At 41.1% G+C, this 17,335-nt stretch overlaps 1 protein-coding gene across 6 annotated transcripts in view; it reads left to right on the top strand.

Annotated features, from left to right (window-relative positions):
- Positions 1 to 15,445, top strand: part of chmp7.L (charged multivesicular body protein 7 L homeolog) — a 31,195-nt gene extending 15,750 nt beyond the window's left edge. The window contains exons 5-12 of one of the 6 annotated variants that reach the window (XR_005965997.1): positions 167 to 300; positions 1,803 to 1,851; positions 2,541 to 2,660; positions 2,756 to 2,854; positions 3,186 to 3,240; positions 3,323 to 3,460; positions 4,284 to 4,435; positions 15,314 to 15,445. Coding sequence is in view for 4 of the 6 variants with exons in the window: in NM_001086377.1 (NP_001079846.1) it covers positions 167 to 300; positions 1,803 to 1,851; positions 2,541 to 2,660; positions 2,756 to 2,854; positions 3,186 to 3,240; positions 3,323 to 3,460; positions 4,284 to 4,345 (657 nt within the window). In the remaining 2 variants the exon portion in view is untranslated. 6 annotated transcript variants of the gene reach the window in all.
- The last annotated feature ends 1,890 nt before the right edge of the window (positions 15,446 to 17,335 follow it).

Genomic DNA, 17,335 nt, shown 5'->3' with positions numbered 1-17,335 from the left:
TGGACGCAGAGACACTTCAACTTTATTATATAGGATGAGTTCTACTATATTGTACATACATATGCAACATCACCCATTATATTTTGGTATTGCTCAAAGCTTGCCCTCTGCCCATGGGTGGGCCAGCTCTCTCCTTCTTACCTTGTTTTTCTTTCCTCCGCATCAGTTAGTAAAATTTGTCCGAGTAAGTGTGGGGCAAGTGGAACCAATTAGCGAATCCGACCTGGGGATATATCAATTACAGCAGGGCGAAAAACTCCTGTCAGAGCGACTTCAGAGTGCAGGGGAGGAGTCTAATAGGTGAGTTGTACAGCTGGTTCTCTTAAGTACTTCGCCAGAAGGTTGTCCAATACTGTGACATTGTTTGTGGGGCATTTTGTGGTGCAGTAAAAGCACCACAACATGCTCTTATACTTAGGCTAGGGCTGGCAAAATATGTGGCATACTATGAAATGCACAAAAAAGCTGTGACTAATATAACAGTATCCTCTATGACTGTACACTATACATATATAACTATACATATACACCTAGTATTAATCAAAGGTTGAAGATGCACACATTAGCCTCTGGATAAGTGAAAAAAATGACATCCCACTTGTAACAATATTAATATATAGAGGTTAGGAAATGCACACAAGCAGAATAACTGCTATTTTGTAAGTTTTTATTGTGTGTCCACGCAACATGTTTTGGGGCATCAAGGGCCTTTATTCACACACTTGAAAAAGGGCACCTTGATGCCCAAAACATGTTGTGTGGATGCACAATAAAAGCTTAAAATAGCAGTTATTCTGCTTGTGTGCATTTCCTAACCTCTATATTGTGACATATATATATATATATACTTCTAAGCATCCATAGCTGCTTCCTGTAAAATACAGAAAGACACCCTAATGCAATCAGAATACACAGTGCTGGTGCTCTAATACAGGCACGACAAGTGACCCTATAATACCGTCAGAATACATTGAGGAGAATGGGCACTATAATTCAGGCACATTCAGAAGAGTTGGAATTCTAATACAAGGAAATAAAGGAAAAAAGGGGTGGTTCACCTTCAAGTTAAGTATGTTATAGAATGGCTAATTAGAATGGCTAATTCTAAGAAACTTTTCCATTGGCCTTTATTTTTTCTTCTTTATAGTTTTTTAATTATTTGCCTTCTTCTTCTTCTGACTTTTTAGCTTTCAAATGGGGGTCACTGACCCCCATCTAAAAACAAATGCTCTGTATGGCTAAAAATGTATTGTTATAGCTGCTTTTTATTACTCCTCTTTCTATTCAGGTCTCTTTTATTCATATTGCAGTCTCTTTTCAAATCAATGCATGGTTGCCAGGGTAATTTGTAAAAGTGCAAACCAGAGAGCAGCTGAATAAAAAGCTAAATAACAAAAAACAAAAATAATAGAAAATCAAAACCATTTGCAAATTGTCTCAGAATATCACTCTCTACATCACACTGAAAGTTAACTCAAACGTGAACAACCCCTTTAATGATACAAGGAGAAGAACTCGCATACTAATACAGGCTCAATATAAAAAGATAGATGATACATATAAACCTGATACAGGGAGAAATCTGGCATTTTAGTACAGTTTCTACTGGTGGGTAACTAAGATCTTCCATTGGTTTAGAAAATATTCTGGCACTGGTTATTTTAGAGTTGCATTTGGCCTCTCACCTGCCACTTTCTATCATGTCCTGCCCCTTCTTCCAAATGATACAGACATAGGGACTGACAACATAGACTGTTATGTGAAGCTCTGACTATTAGAGCAGCCGTCTCTTTGCTCTGCAGGCTGACGGAGGAAGCCAGAACCTATAATCGGGCAGGAAACAAGAACCAGGTGAGCAGATCAGACTTTATATCCCTCTTTTTCTTCTGTCCTTTCCAGCCTGCTCAATAAGTAAACCTTAAAAATAAGTGAATGTAAAATTGATGAGAGAGTGCTGTTCTAAGCACTTTTGCAATGTACATTCATTATTTTTTTTTCATTCCAAGATGTTAAAGGATACATGTACTGTTATTATGAATGAATTTTGTTACAGCAGCGCCACCTGCTGGTCATTTTCTGACCAGTCTGACCACCAAGTAGTCAAGGAAGTTGTCAGGAGAAAGAAGGAGGCTGCTCTGATGTTCTTCTGGTTAGGAAATTAGAAACCTTTATCATATCTTTAATAACCAAAAGAACATCAGGCGCTGTTGTAACAAAATTCATTCATATTAACAGTACATGTATCCTTTAATATCTTGGAATGAAAAATAAAATAAATAATGAATATACACTGCAAACGTTCTTAGAATAGCACTCTCATCGATTTTAATTTCACTTACTTTTGAGGTTTACTTATCCTTTAAGATCTGCCTCTAGTCTCTCCACCTTTGCATCTTGTTGTGCTTTGTTTGCCTACATGGTTGTCAAACCTGGAAGTACAACTAATGTCCTGCTGCTGACAATGGTTGGTTACAAGATCTGCTAGTAATTATATTTCATTAAATGGGTGCTCGTTTGTCTGCCCTTAATATTATTCCCAGGCTCTGCGTTGTTTGCGGAAGAGAAAGCTAGTGGAGCGTCGCATTACGGAGCTGCAGAACAAGCAGGACAACATACAGGGAATCTTGGAGAGGATATCGGCTGCCGAAACAGACCGCAAGGTGATGGCATTTAGCACTGAAAGAGCAAGAAACCCACAAGAAGTGACTTGTATTAACAAACTGGGCTAATGATAGTGATATGTTTACGGCCTTAGGTTGTCTCTGCGTACCAGATGGGAGTCTCTGCTCTTAAACAGGCCCTAAAAGATGTCACTTTGGAGAAGGCAGAAAGTATTGTGGATCAGATTCAAGAGGTAATAATGGCTAAGGCTAAAAGGGGAATTGTCTGTGCCTTTTGTATGAAGACATCATTATACTGTAATACCTCCCAGCTAGGATTGCCACCTCACCTCTTTAACACATATGGAACCCACAACCTGCATGGCTAATTAGCAATTCATTTAGACGCATGCTGCAGACTGAACTGATTTTATGTGCAGCCATGCATCATGCCTCTAAATAAATTGCTAATTAGCCATGCACGCTGTGGATTCCATATCTTTTTAAAGGGGTGAAGTGGCAACCCTGCTCACAGCATGCCTTCTTTGTCTCTGACCAATCATTTCCTTCTTGTGGCTGTTACAGTATTGTGATCTCCAGGATGACCTCAGTCAGACACTGTCCTCAGTCACCGACGCAGGTAAGATATGTACTTTTATTTGATGTATCTTTATCTCTGTCTGCTAAGGATTTCACTCCTCCTCTACTGCTTCTTGTTTCAGATGTTGACTCTGATGATTTGGAGAGAGAACTCAATGAAATTCTCCAAAATGAAGAGATGATTATTGACCTTCCTGATGTTCCTTCAGGCCCAGTGATCATTTCTCCCCAGCGCCCTACAGAATGGAAGATGGACCAGGGTGAGTCTGCAGCACTTAATATTGCTAAACCTGTTGCAAAATATACACCACACTCTGTACTTCATAATATACAGCCCTGCCTCTAGTTATACATGATAGGTTTCCCCTGCTCTTTATATAGTATGGCTCTTCTGTATCTTAAGGTGGCCATACACGGATAGATCCGCTCGTTTGGCGATGTCAAACCTTGAGGTGGGCAATATCGGGCTGATCCGATCGTGGGCCCTAGGGCCCAACGATCGGATCCTAGCGTTCGCCAAACGGGCGGTCGGATCGCGGGACCGCATCACCGAACAGATGCGGCCGCGATCCGACGGGATTTTTAATCCCATCCGATCGAGATCTGGCCGACTTTCGGCCAGATCTCGATCGGGGAAGCCCGTCGGGGGCCCCCATACACGGGCCAATAAGCTGCCGACACGGTCTGTCGGCAGCTTTTATCGGCCCGTGTATGGCCACCTTTAGTTTGTAGGGTGAACCCCCGGTGTATTTCCCATTTATACTACAGGACTTTGGTCTGTATCTTAGTTTATAGGAGGGATCCTCGGTGTATATCCCATTCATACAATATGGATTTTTTCTGGTCTGTCTCTCAGTTTATAGGAGGGATCCCCGGTGTATATCCCATTTATACAATAGGACTTATCTCTGGTCTGTATCTCAGTTTATAGGAGGGATCCTCGGTGTATATCCCATTTATACAATAGGGCTTTTCTCTGGTCTGTATCTCAGTTTAGAGGAGGGATCCCCAATGTCTGTCGCATTTATACCAGGACTAACTAGATAAAAGGCTAAACTACTACTGTATGTTGTCTATCCTCAGCTGCTCATTCTCCAGCAGATGGATCGTTCTTGAGGTCTGTTCCAGAGCCAATGCTACAGTGACAATACCAAAAGGTTGACTTTTATGGCTGCTTGTCCCCTACTCACAGGACCTATGCTGAGGAACCACTATGACTCTAATGAACCAACAGAGTAATTTCTTATGACCTTTATGATCATTTATGACACCCCAGACCCCTCTATAAGACTTGAGAGGACAGATACTTGCATAAAATCAGGGGTACTGCCAAACAGAGCCTCATTTAGGCTGCCAGCCCACATAGGGGGTACCAATAGCAAATCACAGCACTTATTTGGCACCCCCAGGGATGTTTTTATTGCACGTGTTGCTCCCCAACTCTTTTCACTTTTGAATATGGCTTCTGGGTAAAAAAAAGTTGGGGATCCCCACTCTAGAACCACTAAAATGCTGCTGAGTTTGGGCTATTCAGGCTTGTCCTAAGTGTTATACATTCTTATTATGTAAACTGTATTATCCAATCATAACAAAATCAGCTGTTTCATACATTATTTCAGACAAATGAATACATAAAAAATACTTTATGCCAAATGTAATGTAAGTAAAATTAACATTAACAGTTCAGAGGATAGAGTCCTTTTTATTGTGTATTTATAATAAACATATAAATAGAAAATGTTGGACTGACAGAAAAGCCTTTGAAAGAGAAGGTAACAATTAAGGTTGTTTGTGTTTTAGTAATGACAAATAGGCATTCAGTCTTTACTCTTATTATCCGGCCACTGGAGGGCAGTAGTGCATTAGTCTTAAAGGAAAACTATACCCCCAAAATGAATACTGGAATATATATTTACATAAATATTGCCCTTTTACATCTCTTGCCTTGAGACACCATTTCGTGATGGTCTCTGTGCTGTCTCAGAGATCACCTGACCAGAAATACTACAACTCTAACTGTAACAGGAAGAAGTGAGGAAGCAAAAGGCAGAACTCTGTCTGTTAATTGGCTCATGTGACCTTACATGTGGTTTGTACGATCTCAGGGGGCGGCCCTTATTTTTTAAAATGGCAATTTTCTATTTATGATTACCCAATGGCACATACTACTAAAAAAGTGTATTATTATGATAATGGTTCATTTACATGAAGCAGGGGTTTACACATGAGCTGTTTTACTCAGTATCTTTTAATAGAGACCGACAATGTTTGGGGGGGTATAGTTTTCCTTTAATGTGTATTCTGCATGGCACCAGGCTTAGTTGGTAGGGATGTTGGTAGGGAGAAAGTCTTGACCTATTTTTTATATATATATATAGATAGATAGATAGATAGATAGATAGATAGATATATATTTAGATAGATATATATTTAGATAGATATATATTTAGATATATATATATATATATATATATATATATATATATTTATATATTTATATATATATATATATTATATATTATATATATATATATATTATATATTTATATATATATATATATATTATATATTATATATATATATATATATATATTTATATATATATATATATATATTATATATATATATATATATATATATATATATATATATATATATATTATATATATATATATATATATTATATATATATATATATTTATATATATATATATTTATATATATATATATTTATATATATATATATATATTTATATATTTATATATATATATATATATATATTTATATATATATATATATATATATATTATATATATATATATATATTATATATTTATATTATATATATATATATATATATTATATATATATATATATATATTTATATATATATATATTATATATATATATATATATTTATATATATATTATTTATATATATATATATATATATATATATATATTTATATATATATATTTATATATATATTTATATATATATATTTATATATATATATTTATATATATATATTTATATATATATATTATATATATATATATATATATATATATTATATATATATATATATATATATATATATATATATATATATATATATATATATATATATATATTATATATATATATATATATATATATATATATATATATATATATATATATATATATATATATATATATATATTATATATATATATATATTTATATATATATATTATATATATTAATTTCTCCTGTTAATGTTGGCATCATGCTCCACTATGACCACATAGGCAATAACTCAACCAATCAAAACCAACCATTGTGTCCTGCACAGCAAACCCCTTGTCTTCTACATATCTTGTAAATGTATATGGTCTCAAGCCGTCAGTCGGGAATTGTATATTTCCAGTATCACAGATTAATGCCTTAATATTTATTGTTGTCTATATCTTTAGTTTTGTCCAGAGAACAAATACATCTCAATGACATCTAAAAGCAAAAAATTCCCTGTGGTTCCCCTTCTCATAGCTGTAACATTACAAAACTGAGCTTGTCAGTCATTATTACTTATTGATTGCTGGTAGTCAGTCCCACTTACTGCTTGCAGAACACATTCACATGCATATGCTTTCACTGTGCCAGCCTCATGTTAACCGTTAAGGGATACTGTCATGGGAAAATATTTTTTCAAAACAAATCATTTCATAGTGCTGCTCACACTTCTGCACGGAAATTTTTCTTTCAAAAGAGCAAATGGATTTTTTTATATTTAGTTTTGAAATCTGTCATGAGCTAGACATATTGTCAGTTTCCCAGGTGCCCCTATTCATGTGTCTTGTGCTCTGATAAACTTTAGTCACTCTTTACTGCTGTGCTGCAAGTTGGAGTGATATCACCCCCTTCCCTTCCCCCCACCGCAGCAGTCCATCACAACAATGGGAAGGTAACCAGATAACAGCTGCCTGGTAGATCTAAGAACAGCACTCAATAGTAAAATCCCGGTCCCACTACAACTCCTTCAATTACATTGAGTAGGAGAAACAACAAACTGCCATAAAGCAGTTCCATCCTAAAGTGCTGGCTCTTTCTGAAAGCACATGACCAGGCAAAATGACCTGAGATGGCGCCTACACACCAATAGTATAAATTAAAAATATACACTTGCTGGTTCAGGAATTACATTTTTTCTCTAGTCGGCCCTCCTGTCAGTGCAGACGTATGGGTTATGTCCAGGTTCACCTCTGGAGGCAGGACAGAAGAATTGGTCTCTTGGCCCCTCCCTCAGGATATATAGGCTGGCTCCACCTCTGTTCCTCAGTTCTTTTGTCCTGCCTTGGAGGTGAAGGATAGAAATTTCACTGCTATTTTTTATTTTAATTTCCTTTACAGATGGAGGCATGCAATGCTGTCTCCCAACGTTGTCTGTTCCCTCCTTGCTGGCATATCGCAGCAAGTGGAATATTGACCACACATTCCTTGGATGCTTTAGTGCAGCTTACCAGCACTATGCCTTTTTCCATCCTTGCTAGCATATTGCAGCAAGTGGAATCAGGAGGCCACAAACCATGGAGGTCTGTATGGCTATCTCCTCACAGGCATGCCTATCCCTCCTTGCTGGCATTTTGCAGCAAAGTGGCCGGGCGCTGCTTCAGCCAGTACCCTATCTAGGCACATCCCTTCTCTATGGCTTCCTATAGCATTCAATCCTTGCTAATGCCTTACTTGCACTCGCATGGTGCCTTCCTTAAGGGCGCGTTCCTCAGAACTAGAAGCGCCCTGACTGGGATTAAGCTGCGTGCTGAAACGCGCCTTCCAACAGTGACGTCATAACAGTGCGCCTTGGGTTGGCGCGCCTAGGTCGCACGCATGTGGCTCTCTGTATATGGCGTAATGCGATGACGTCATCGCCGCCATTTTGTTTTTTTCATAAGCGGATCGTTACAGGGAGCACAGCGTGCTCTCCACCTTCTGGCTCTGTTCCAAGACAGTTAAGCTGCGCACAAAGAGCAGCATCTCCTCACCAGCTTCCATCAGAGTATCATCTGGTAAAGGCATTATATTTCTATACTATGGAGAGATCAGATTCTTTAAAAGAACTGAGAGAGGATATACAGACTGCAAAATCTGTTAAGAAACCAGTTAAAAAGCCTGTAAAAGGGGCCAAATGCAAGAAATGTAAGCATACACTTCGTAAGTCAGAATCCATATACTGTACTGACTGCAGCCCAATTGAGCCACCTATCCTGTCTCCTCAACAGCCCACAAATAACAATTCACCCTTGTTGGAATTACACAGCAATGATAACTCTTTGCCTCAACGATTCCCATAGGGAGGAAGCACACCAAACATATGATTTTGCCTTTTAGGACATTTATTCAGCAGTGTTGGCACAAGCTTTCGGGGTCAACCCCTTCCTCAGGTGCACCTGAGGAAGGGCTTGACCCCAAAAGCTTGTGCCAACACTGCTGAATAAATGTCCTAAAAGGCAAAATCATATGTTTGGTGTGCTTCCTCCCTATGGGAATCGTTGTATGAAAACCAGGCTTGGAAGTAGCTGGAGGAGTTGAATGCACCCTAAAGAAAAAAGGAAAAGTAAGTGGTGTGCCGAAGAATATGTATGCTGGTATATGTTGAACTCTTTGCCTCATACACCAACAGGCAGCGCAGCACCACAAGTCCCCCCACAACTAGGGGAATTTTTAGAATGGGTGAAGACTGCACTTCAGCCACCCACTTTCCAACAACACACCACTAAGCGCAAGGCGCTGGACTCCCCTCCTGATATTTCAGATTCTGAGGCAGGTCCTTCCTCCCGCATAGATGCCATGTCCTGTTTGGAATCAGTTGCACCAGAATCAGGGGAGTTGAGCTCAGATTCACAGAGTGATTCAGACACTGAACAGCCTACTTTTGCTAAGCCAGATATTTCAAAGAAACTCCTGAGGGAGATGATGGCAACTTTAGAAATAAAAGATGAAACTGTGACAGTCTCTAAGGCAGATAAGGTGCTGGGGGTCCATCAAAAGAAGTCACGTGCATTTCCTATTTTTACATCCATCACTAAAACTATTGATACAGAATGGTCACAACCTGACTGCCGTTTTACCTTATCAAAACGTTTTTATGATACCTACCCTGTTCCTGAGGAACAGCGCAAAGTATGGGATAAGTCCCCTAGGGTAGATTCGGCCATTTCCAGACTCTCCAAACAAACTACACTACCAACTGAAGAGTTGGCATTTAAAGATCCCATGGATAGAAAACTAGAGTCTTCACTCAAACGAGCATACACTCAAACAGCGGCAATCCTCAGACCAGCCACAGCAGCAGCAGGCCTTGCCTGCACGGCTAGACATTGGGCACAAGAAATTGCCCAGAACCCTCCTACTTCAGCCCAGGAGTTAGCAGGGGACATGGGTAGACATAACACTGCCCTTTCCTTTCTGGCCGATACAGCGTTAGAGATTATTCGGCTAGCTGCCAGATCTTCCGCAAATTCGGTGATGGCAAGACGGGCTCTCTGGCTTCGCCACTGGTCAGGGGATACCGCCTCCAAGAATAAACTCTTGAAACTGTGCTATACCGGTGAGTCCTTGTTCGGCCCTGACCTCAAGCAAATCATCACGGAAGTCACAGGTGGAAAGAGTACTTTCCTTCCACCGGGAAAAAGAGGGCGCATGGATCAACCCAACAGATTCACCAATAGGCGGACATGGTCCACTCCTAACAGCAATTTTCGTTCCTTTCGCTCACCTAACTTTCGTAACACCGGCTCAGACCAAGGTGCAAGGCGTAATAAAACGCAGAGGCAACAACCAGGTCGGCACAGGAAGCCTACCATTCCCAAGCCCACCTCTGCCTGACTGCCCGCACCACAACCCAGCATCCAAGGTAGGAGGTTGATTGTCAAACTTCCTATCATGCTGGGAAACACACGTTCTAGACACTTGGGTTCTGCAAATTATCCAGAATGGCTACAGAATTCATTTTACCACATTGCCTCCAAGACAATTCGTTCCATCAGTGGTGCCTCCACACAAACGACAAGCCTTAAAACAAGCCGTACTGGACCTACAACACTCACAAGTCATCATTCCTGTGCCACAACTTCAAAAATTCAAAGGATTCTATTCCAATCTCTTTCTCGTCTCAAAAATAGAAGGATCCTTCCGACCAGTTCTGAACCTCAAACGGTTGAATCTCTTCATTCACAACCAAAAATTCAAAATGGAGTCGATCAGGTCAGCCATAGCCTTCATGGAACCCAACTGTTTCCTGACATCGATCGACCTCCAAGATGCGTACCTCCATGTTCCCATCCACCCCAGTTCTCAACCCTTTCTCCGTTTTGCAGTCAACGACCAACACTTTCAGTTTGTAGCTCTCCCGTTCGGACTTTGTACAGCTCCAAGAGTGTTTACCAAGGTGCTTGCACCATTGATTGCTCACTTGAGAACAATGGGGATTCATGTGTTACCATATCTGGACGATCTCCTACTCAAAGCTACGACTCAGGAGCAATCTGTCAGGGACACGGAGATCACCCTGCAAACTCTTTCACAACACGGTTGGTTGATAAACCACCGAAAAAGCTCACTCTTTCCTTCCCAGAGCATAACCTTTTTGGGTCTGCAATTCGACTCCCAACACTAGACGGTACAACTTCCCGAGGACAAGATCAACAATCTTGTCAACAATGCCACCAAACTTCTACAACAAACCACAGTGACGGCCGGCGATTGCCTTCAGCTCTTAGGGTTCATGGTATCCGCTCTCGAAGCAGTTCCATTCGCAAGATTTCATCTGCGTCCTCTACAACGCAATTTTTTACAATGCTGGAACAAAAATCATCAGGATCTTCAGCAAACCATTCCCATCTCTCCTCACACCAGGAGCAGCCTTTCTTGGTGGACCAACAGAATGCACCTACAATCAGGCAAGAGTTGGGCTCCAGTCAAGTGGGAAGTGGTGACAACCGATGCCAGCCTGTTCGGCTGGGGAGCTGTTTATCGCGAACACACTCTACAAGGTCGCTGGGACCCCCAAGAGTCCCAACTACCAATCAATATACTGGAACTTCGAGCAATTGTGTTGGCCCTTCGGGGCTGGTCCAGCCTCCTCCGTGCGCACCCAGTCAGGATTCAATCGGACAATGCCACGGCAGTAGCCTACGTCAACAAGCAAGGGGGAACCCGCAGCAAACAAGCGATGCTGGAGGCTACCAAGATCCTGACATGGGCCGAACTCCATGTTCCGGCCATCTCAGCGGTGTTTATTCCAGGAGTCCTCAATTGGGAAGCCGACTTCCTCAGCAGACAAACACTGGACCAGGGGGAATGGAGTTTACATCCCGAGGTATTCTCCCAAATCACCAACAAGTGGGGGGTACCAGACATCGACATTCTGGCATCCCGACTCAATTTCAAAGTTCCATGTTATTGCTCCAGAACCAAAGATCCCAGAGCAGCGTTCACAGATGCGTTAGTGATTCCCTGGAACTTTCACAAGGTCTATGCTTTCCCACCGCTTCCGATTCTACCCAGAATCATTGCCAAAATCAAACAGGCAGGGTCGACCACTATCCTCATTGCTCCGGACTGGGCCAACAGACTGTGGTACTCAGATCTGATCAGCATGTCCATTTCCAGACCCTGGAGACTGCCCATGCGGTCCGACTTTCTCCTGCAGGGACCAGCACGACACCCCAATCTGCCTCTGTTGCGTTTGACGGCCTGGCACTTGAAACCAAGTTGTGGTCCGAACGGGGGTTTTCCCCAGCGGCTATAGATATTCTGCTGCAAGCACGTAAAAAGAATACAGCCAAAGCTTACTACAAAGTTTGGAAGACGTTCATTGACTGGTGCTCCAACCATCGGCAGTCATGGGAAAGTAGCACGTCACAGATTATTACTGACTTCCTGGCTGCAGGTTTTGCAAAGGGTTTGGCACCTAGCACTCTTAAGGCTCACATCTCTGCCCTCTCTATTCTATTCCAAGTGAAATGGGCGGATCATCCGGATATTCAGCAGTTTTTCCAAGGGGCATTGAGGGCCAGGCCTCCCTATAGGAACCCTACACCCCCTTGGGATCTGACGTTGGTTTTATCTGTCTTACAAAAGGAGCCGTTTGAACCTCTTCACAGCTGTGACCTACGATGGTTAACTCTTAAGGTTGCCTTTCTCATTGCGATCACTTCAGCCAAGAGAGTGTCTGAGATAGCAGCGTTGTCACATAAAGAACCTTGGCTGGTTATTCACAACGACAAGGTTGTCCTTCGCACTGTTCCTGGTTTCCTCCCTAAAGTCTCGGCTTTTCATATTAATCAGGACATTGTTCTTCCCTCATTCTGTCCGAATCCGCATAATGACAAGGAAAGTCAACTTCACAAGTTGGACGTTGTGAGGGCAATTCGGATTTACAAACAGCGAACGGCTGGTTTTCGACGATCGGATTCTCTTTTGGTTTCCTACTCACCTGCACACAAAGGCCTAGCTGTGTCCAAACGCACTATTGCTAGGTGGCTCGTAGAGACTATCAACCAAGCCTACCTGCTCAGTCACAAACAGAAACCGTTCAGAGTGGTGGCCCACTCTACCAGAGCACAGAGCACCTCGTGGGCTCTCCAGAATTTAGCTACGCCAGAACAAATCTGCAAGGCTGCTACATGGGCTTCGCCCAACACTTTTATCAAGTTTTACCAGTTACACGTTTTTGCTTCTACATCGGCCGTGTTTGGCCGTAAAGTTTTACACACTGCAGTTGCTGAGAGGCATGTCTGAAATTCATTTGGCTTAAATCAGGCTATACCCACCCAAATTATTGAGGGACAGCTTTGGAACGTCCCATACGTCTGCACTGACAGGAGGGCCGACTAGAGAAAAAGGTATTTATACTTACGATAAATGTTTTTCTAGTAGGCCCGAACTGTCAGTGCAGTAAGTCCCACCCAGGCTGATTTTAGTATGGGTCTGTGGACTCTATTCTCTTGTCTCTCTATCTCTCTGTACTCTCTCTATCTCTCTGTACTCCTACTTTTGTCTCTTGACCGTCCTTCATATCTTGCTGTCTCTTAAACCACCTCACTGAGCTTTATAACAGAACTGAGGAACAGAGGTGGAGCCAGCCTATATATCGTGAGGGAGGGGCCAAGAGACCAATTCTTCTGTCCTGCCTCCAGAGGTGAATCTGGACATAACCCATACGTCTGCACTGACAGTTCGGGCCTGCTAGAAAAACATTTATCGTAAGTATAAATCCCTTTTTATTGTAGAGTGAATTATTTTCAGTGTAAACAGTGTAATTTATAAATAAAAACTGCACCATAAAAATCATGATAGAATCCCTTTAAAGGGTAACTATTGCGAAAATGAAAATGTTATATTAGCTTCATCATAATGAAATAAGCTTAGAGCTCACTCAAATAACTGATTCCAGTACAAACAAAATCTAACAAAATAACTGCCTTTTGCACAAATCCTGCATGTAGAGAGACATGATGTCTGGTGATTTTAATAGAGTGAACTCGAATACATCTTCTAGGCAAAAGGAACCCCCCTATAAGATATATTGGAACTGTCAATGACTATCTGACACCCAACTGCTGCATGAAGAGAGAATGAAGAGAAAAAGATGCTGAGAGAGAAATAGTGAAGATAAACTTGATTATTTCAGAAACAGTACAGAATATTTAATTGAATGTATTTAGAAAGTTTCTTATTTCAGTATGATGAAGCTTGTATTCCATTTTCATTTTCGCAATAGTTACCCTTCAAGTGCCAGCTACATGAAATGTGAATATGTTCACTTTAACCCCGGTACCATACCTATTTAGAAAAGTGGTTGTGGGGGGAGGGGTTTGTCGGGGGCCAAATCTGTGCGTGGTTCAGTAAGGCAGCCGGTAAAGTGAGTGTGGGCAGAGAATAGAGGCAGGGTGGGAAGGTGTCGGCAGCCCAATGAGGAAGCAGTGTATTAATTAGGCATGTGTATCATGTGACTGGCGAATGTGAGTGTGTAATGACTAATGTTATGCAGTAGCACAGAACATTCTATGGAAGAAGCCAAACATTTGCACATGCAGCACAGTCTGACCCAACACAAAGAGCAGATATAACATGTTACTATGGCAGCCAGCAGTTTTATATAGTCACCTACAAGTTGATAAATGAAAACAAATACCTGATTAGTTGTTGTCTGCAACTGTATTTATGCAAGGTGGCACCTAGGTTAGAAAATAATCATTTGTAAATAAATTATTGGCCTGGGCAGAACTTTAGTGTTTCCATCACTGCTCTGTTGTGCCGTCACTAACCCAAACGCTTTTGGTCACCTATTAACCCTTCCCTGGCTTAATCTGGGCACTATTTAATAACTAAAGTAAATATTTCCCACTCCCAAAATAACATTATAGTATAAGGAGTACTTGCTTCTGCTGTGGCGCTTTATAAATATGGCCATTACTTTATCATATTTTATAGTAAATAATAAGTACAGTATGTAAGAGAGATGCTCCCTGTTGTACATCACAAAGAGTACAGTAGCTCTGTCCTATGTAACACAAATATACAGTAAAGGATGTTTATGGCCCTTTAATGAATACCATATTGTTTTTTCTGGAAGACATACTGTATACAAATAATGCTTTGTAATTAAGGGGAATTTTACAGGACTTGGATTTAGAGAAAGGGGAGGGTCATGTATTGAATAATCCCATGTAGCGGATGAATAGGAAACTCTAAGCGGTGGTGATGCTTTTCCTTTCCTCATATAATTTCTCAGAATGTTTGGAGAGCTGCCAGCAATGTGAGATTACACGCTGGCTCTGCTAAATGTGACAGGCGCTGGGAATTTACCTGGAAATCCTATGTCCCTGCCCCGCAGCTTCATGGACTGATTCAGAGCAATTGCCTCGGGCTTCCAGATCTACGGGGGGTCACTTTGGGTCTAAATGTAAATAAATGTACATATACTATAAACTGTTGATCTGTAACTAGTACTTCTGTCCGGTGGGTTGTAGTTCAACAACATCTGTGAGGCTGGACTGCAGAGTTGATCATTACTGGTATAAATAGCAAAGATCACTGAATTCCTTTACTGTTTCTTAATTGCAGAAGTAGAAATCATGCAGAACATTGCCAAAGTGGAACTGTTAGTTCATGAGTATTAGAAGAGGCATAAGAAAAGGAAGTAAAGGGGAAATAGAGATCCTGTGATAAAGAGCAACGGCTGCAGTCATCCTACCCAAGGTAGTTCTTTCAATATATATGGTCAAATGAGAAAAAATGTCCATAAACTTTAAAGGGGTTGTTCACTTTTGAGTTAACTTTTAGTATGATGTAGAGAGTGATATTCTGAGACAATTTGCAATTGGTTTTCATTATTTGTGGTTTTTGAGTTATTTAGCTTTTTATTCAGCAGCTCTCCAGTTTGCAATTTCAGCAATCTGGTTGCTAGGGTCCAAATGATCCTATCAACCAGAGATTGATTTCAATAAGAGACTGGAATATGAATAGGAGAGGCCTGAATAGAAAGGTGAGTAATAAAAAGTAGCAACAACAACAGATGTGTAACCTTACAGAACATTTGTTGTCTAGATGGGTCACTGACCCCCATTTGAAATCTGGAAAAAGAAGGCAAATAATTAAAAAAAACTATAAAAAAAAAAAGAAGACTAATAGAACATTTGCTTAGACTTGTCCATAACATACGTTAAAGATCATCCTCCTAGTGAGCCGGGTTTTTCCTATTGGCTACGCAGGGACTCCTGCAGCCAATCAGGGATCAGATTTCATTTGGCAGGAGCGAACATGCTGGGTAAGTTGCCGTGTTTGTTCTAGCACTGGATTGGCAGGCTTAGAAGCATTATTAGTGGATGAGTTGGACTATTCCAATTTTAAAAGGTTATAGACCTGGATTCTGGATTTAAGTCAGTCCCACCATGTGACAATGAAAGAAAAGTCACGAAAACAGCCGAAATTTAAGTCCTGAAGCGGGGAAAAGACCCAAAGTCACTAAAGGAGTCGAAGTCCTGAAGCTACGAGTTCAATTCTATGGAACACCAATGTATTATTTTAATAATCTGTAGGCCCCTGCCACCAATTTTTTTTAAAAAAGTATTCTCTGGGGCCATAATTTAGCGCTGCTGTCTGTGTGGTCTTTTAACTGTCCTATGGAGTGGGCGGGATCTGGGATGGGGCTTGTGGGTGGAGCCCAGGAGGCCCTCAAATTTTTGTTGTATTGGGCCCCGTGATTTCTAATGGCGGCCCTGGCTCCATGTCCTCTCCCAAATAGCGTTCCACCATATTTTCAAATATGGAATCCATTTCACATAAAGTAATACCAAAAATGTTTTGGCTACTCTGAAGTTGGAGACCTAAGGTTTATGTTTATGTCAATTAGACTATAACAAACAAGGGAAAGTTGTGCTCACCACCGGGTGCAGTGAGGCTCTGAGCACACAATTCATACAGACAAATAAAAGAGATCCTCTGCACTCATCACATTATCAATATATTAAGGACATTGAGACATTTTGTGCCTTAAGCTACTAAAAATGCCTTCCCCTTTAAACAAAATAGGGATTGTTTGTCCATATATTACAATATATTTAAGCTGGCCAAGTCATCCCTGGTCTGGCCAGTCCTACACACAACTTTCAGGTGAGCACAACTTTCCATTGTTTATTATAGTTTATACAGGAGCAGTGGTTCGCGCATATTGCGAACATTCTCTCTCACATGGCAGAAGGCAGGGGGGAACTTTTCTCTAGGGGGGGCATTCTCTCTAACCAGTCAGTCATGTTTTTTGCATGCTCTAAATGCCTCACAAAGTTCCGGGAGGGCCAAGTAGATCCCCTATGCTCTGCTTGTAGCAACCTCCTGGCACAGGCTTCAAATTTTACAGCCTCTGACCTCACAGCCCCAGCAACCTCTGATCCTGGGCCTTCACATAGAGGGGACCCTGCTTCCCTAGGCACCTCTGACGCACCAGGGTGGGCTGTTTCACTCTCTCAGTCCCTCTCCAGCCTGCAATGCATTCCCCAACTAGCCACTTCTATTGACAAAATGCTGGCACAAATAACTGCCAAACCTATGACCGCTACCAAGCGCAAGCGATCACACAACCTGAAGGAT

This window comes from Xenopus laevis, chromosome 3L (genome assembly GCF_017654675.1).
Source record: "Xenopus laevis strain J_2021 chromosome 3L, Xenopus_laevis_v10.1, whole genome shotgun sequence".
NCBI classification, from domain to species: Eukaryota; Metazoa; Chordata; class Amphibia; order Anura; family Pipidae; genus Xenopus; species Xenopus laevis.
This window is presented reverse-complemented; position numbering and strand designations above follow the sequence as displayed.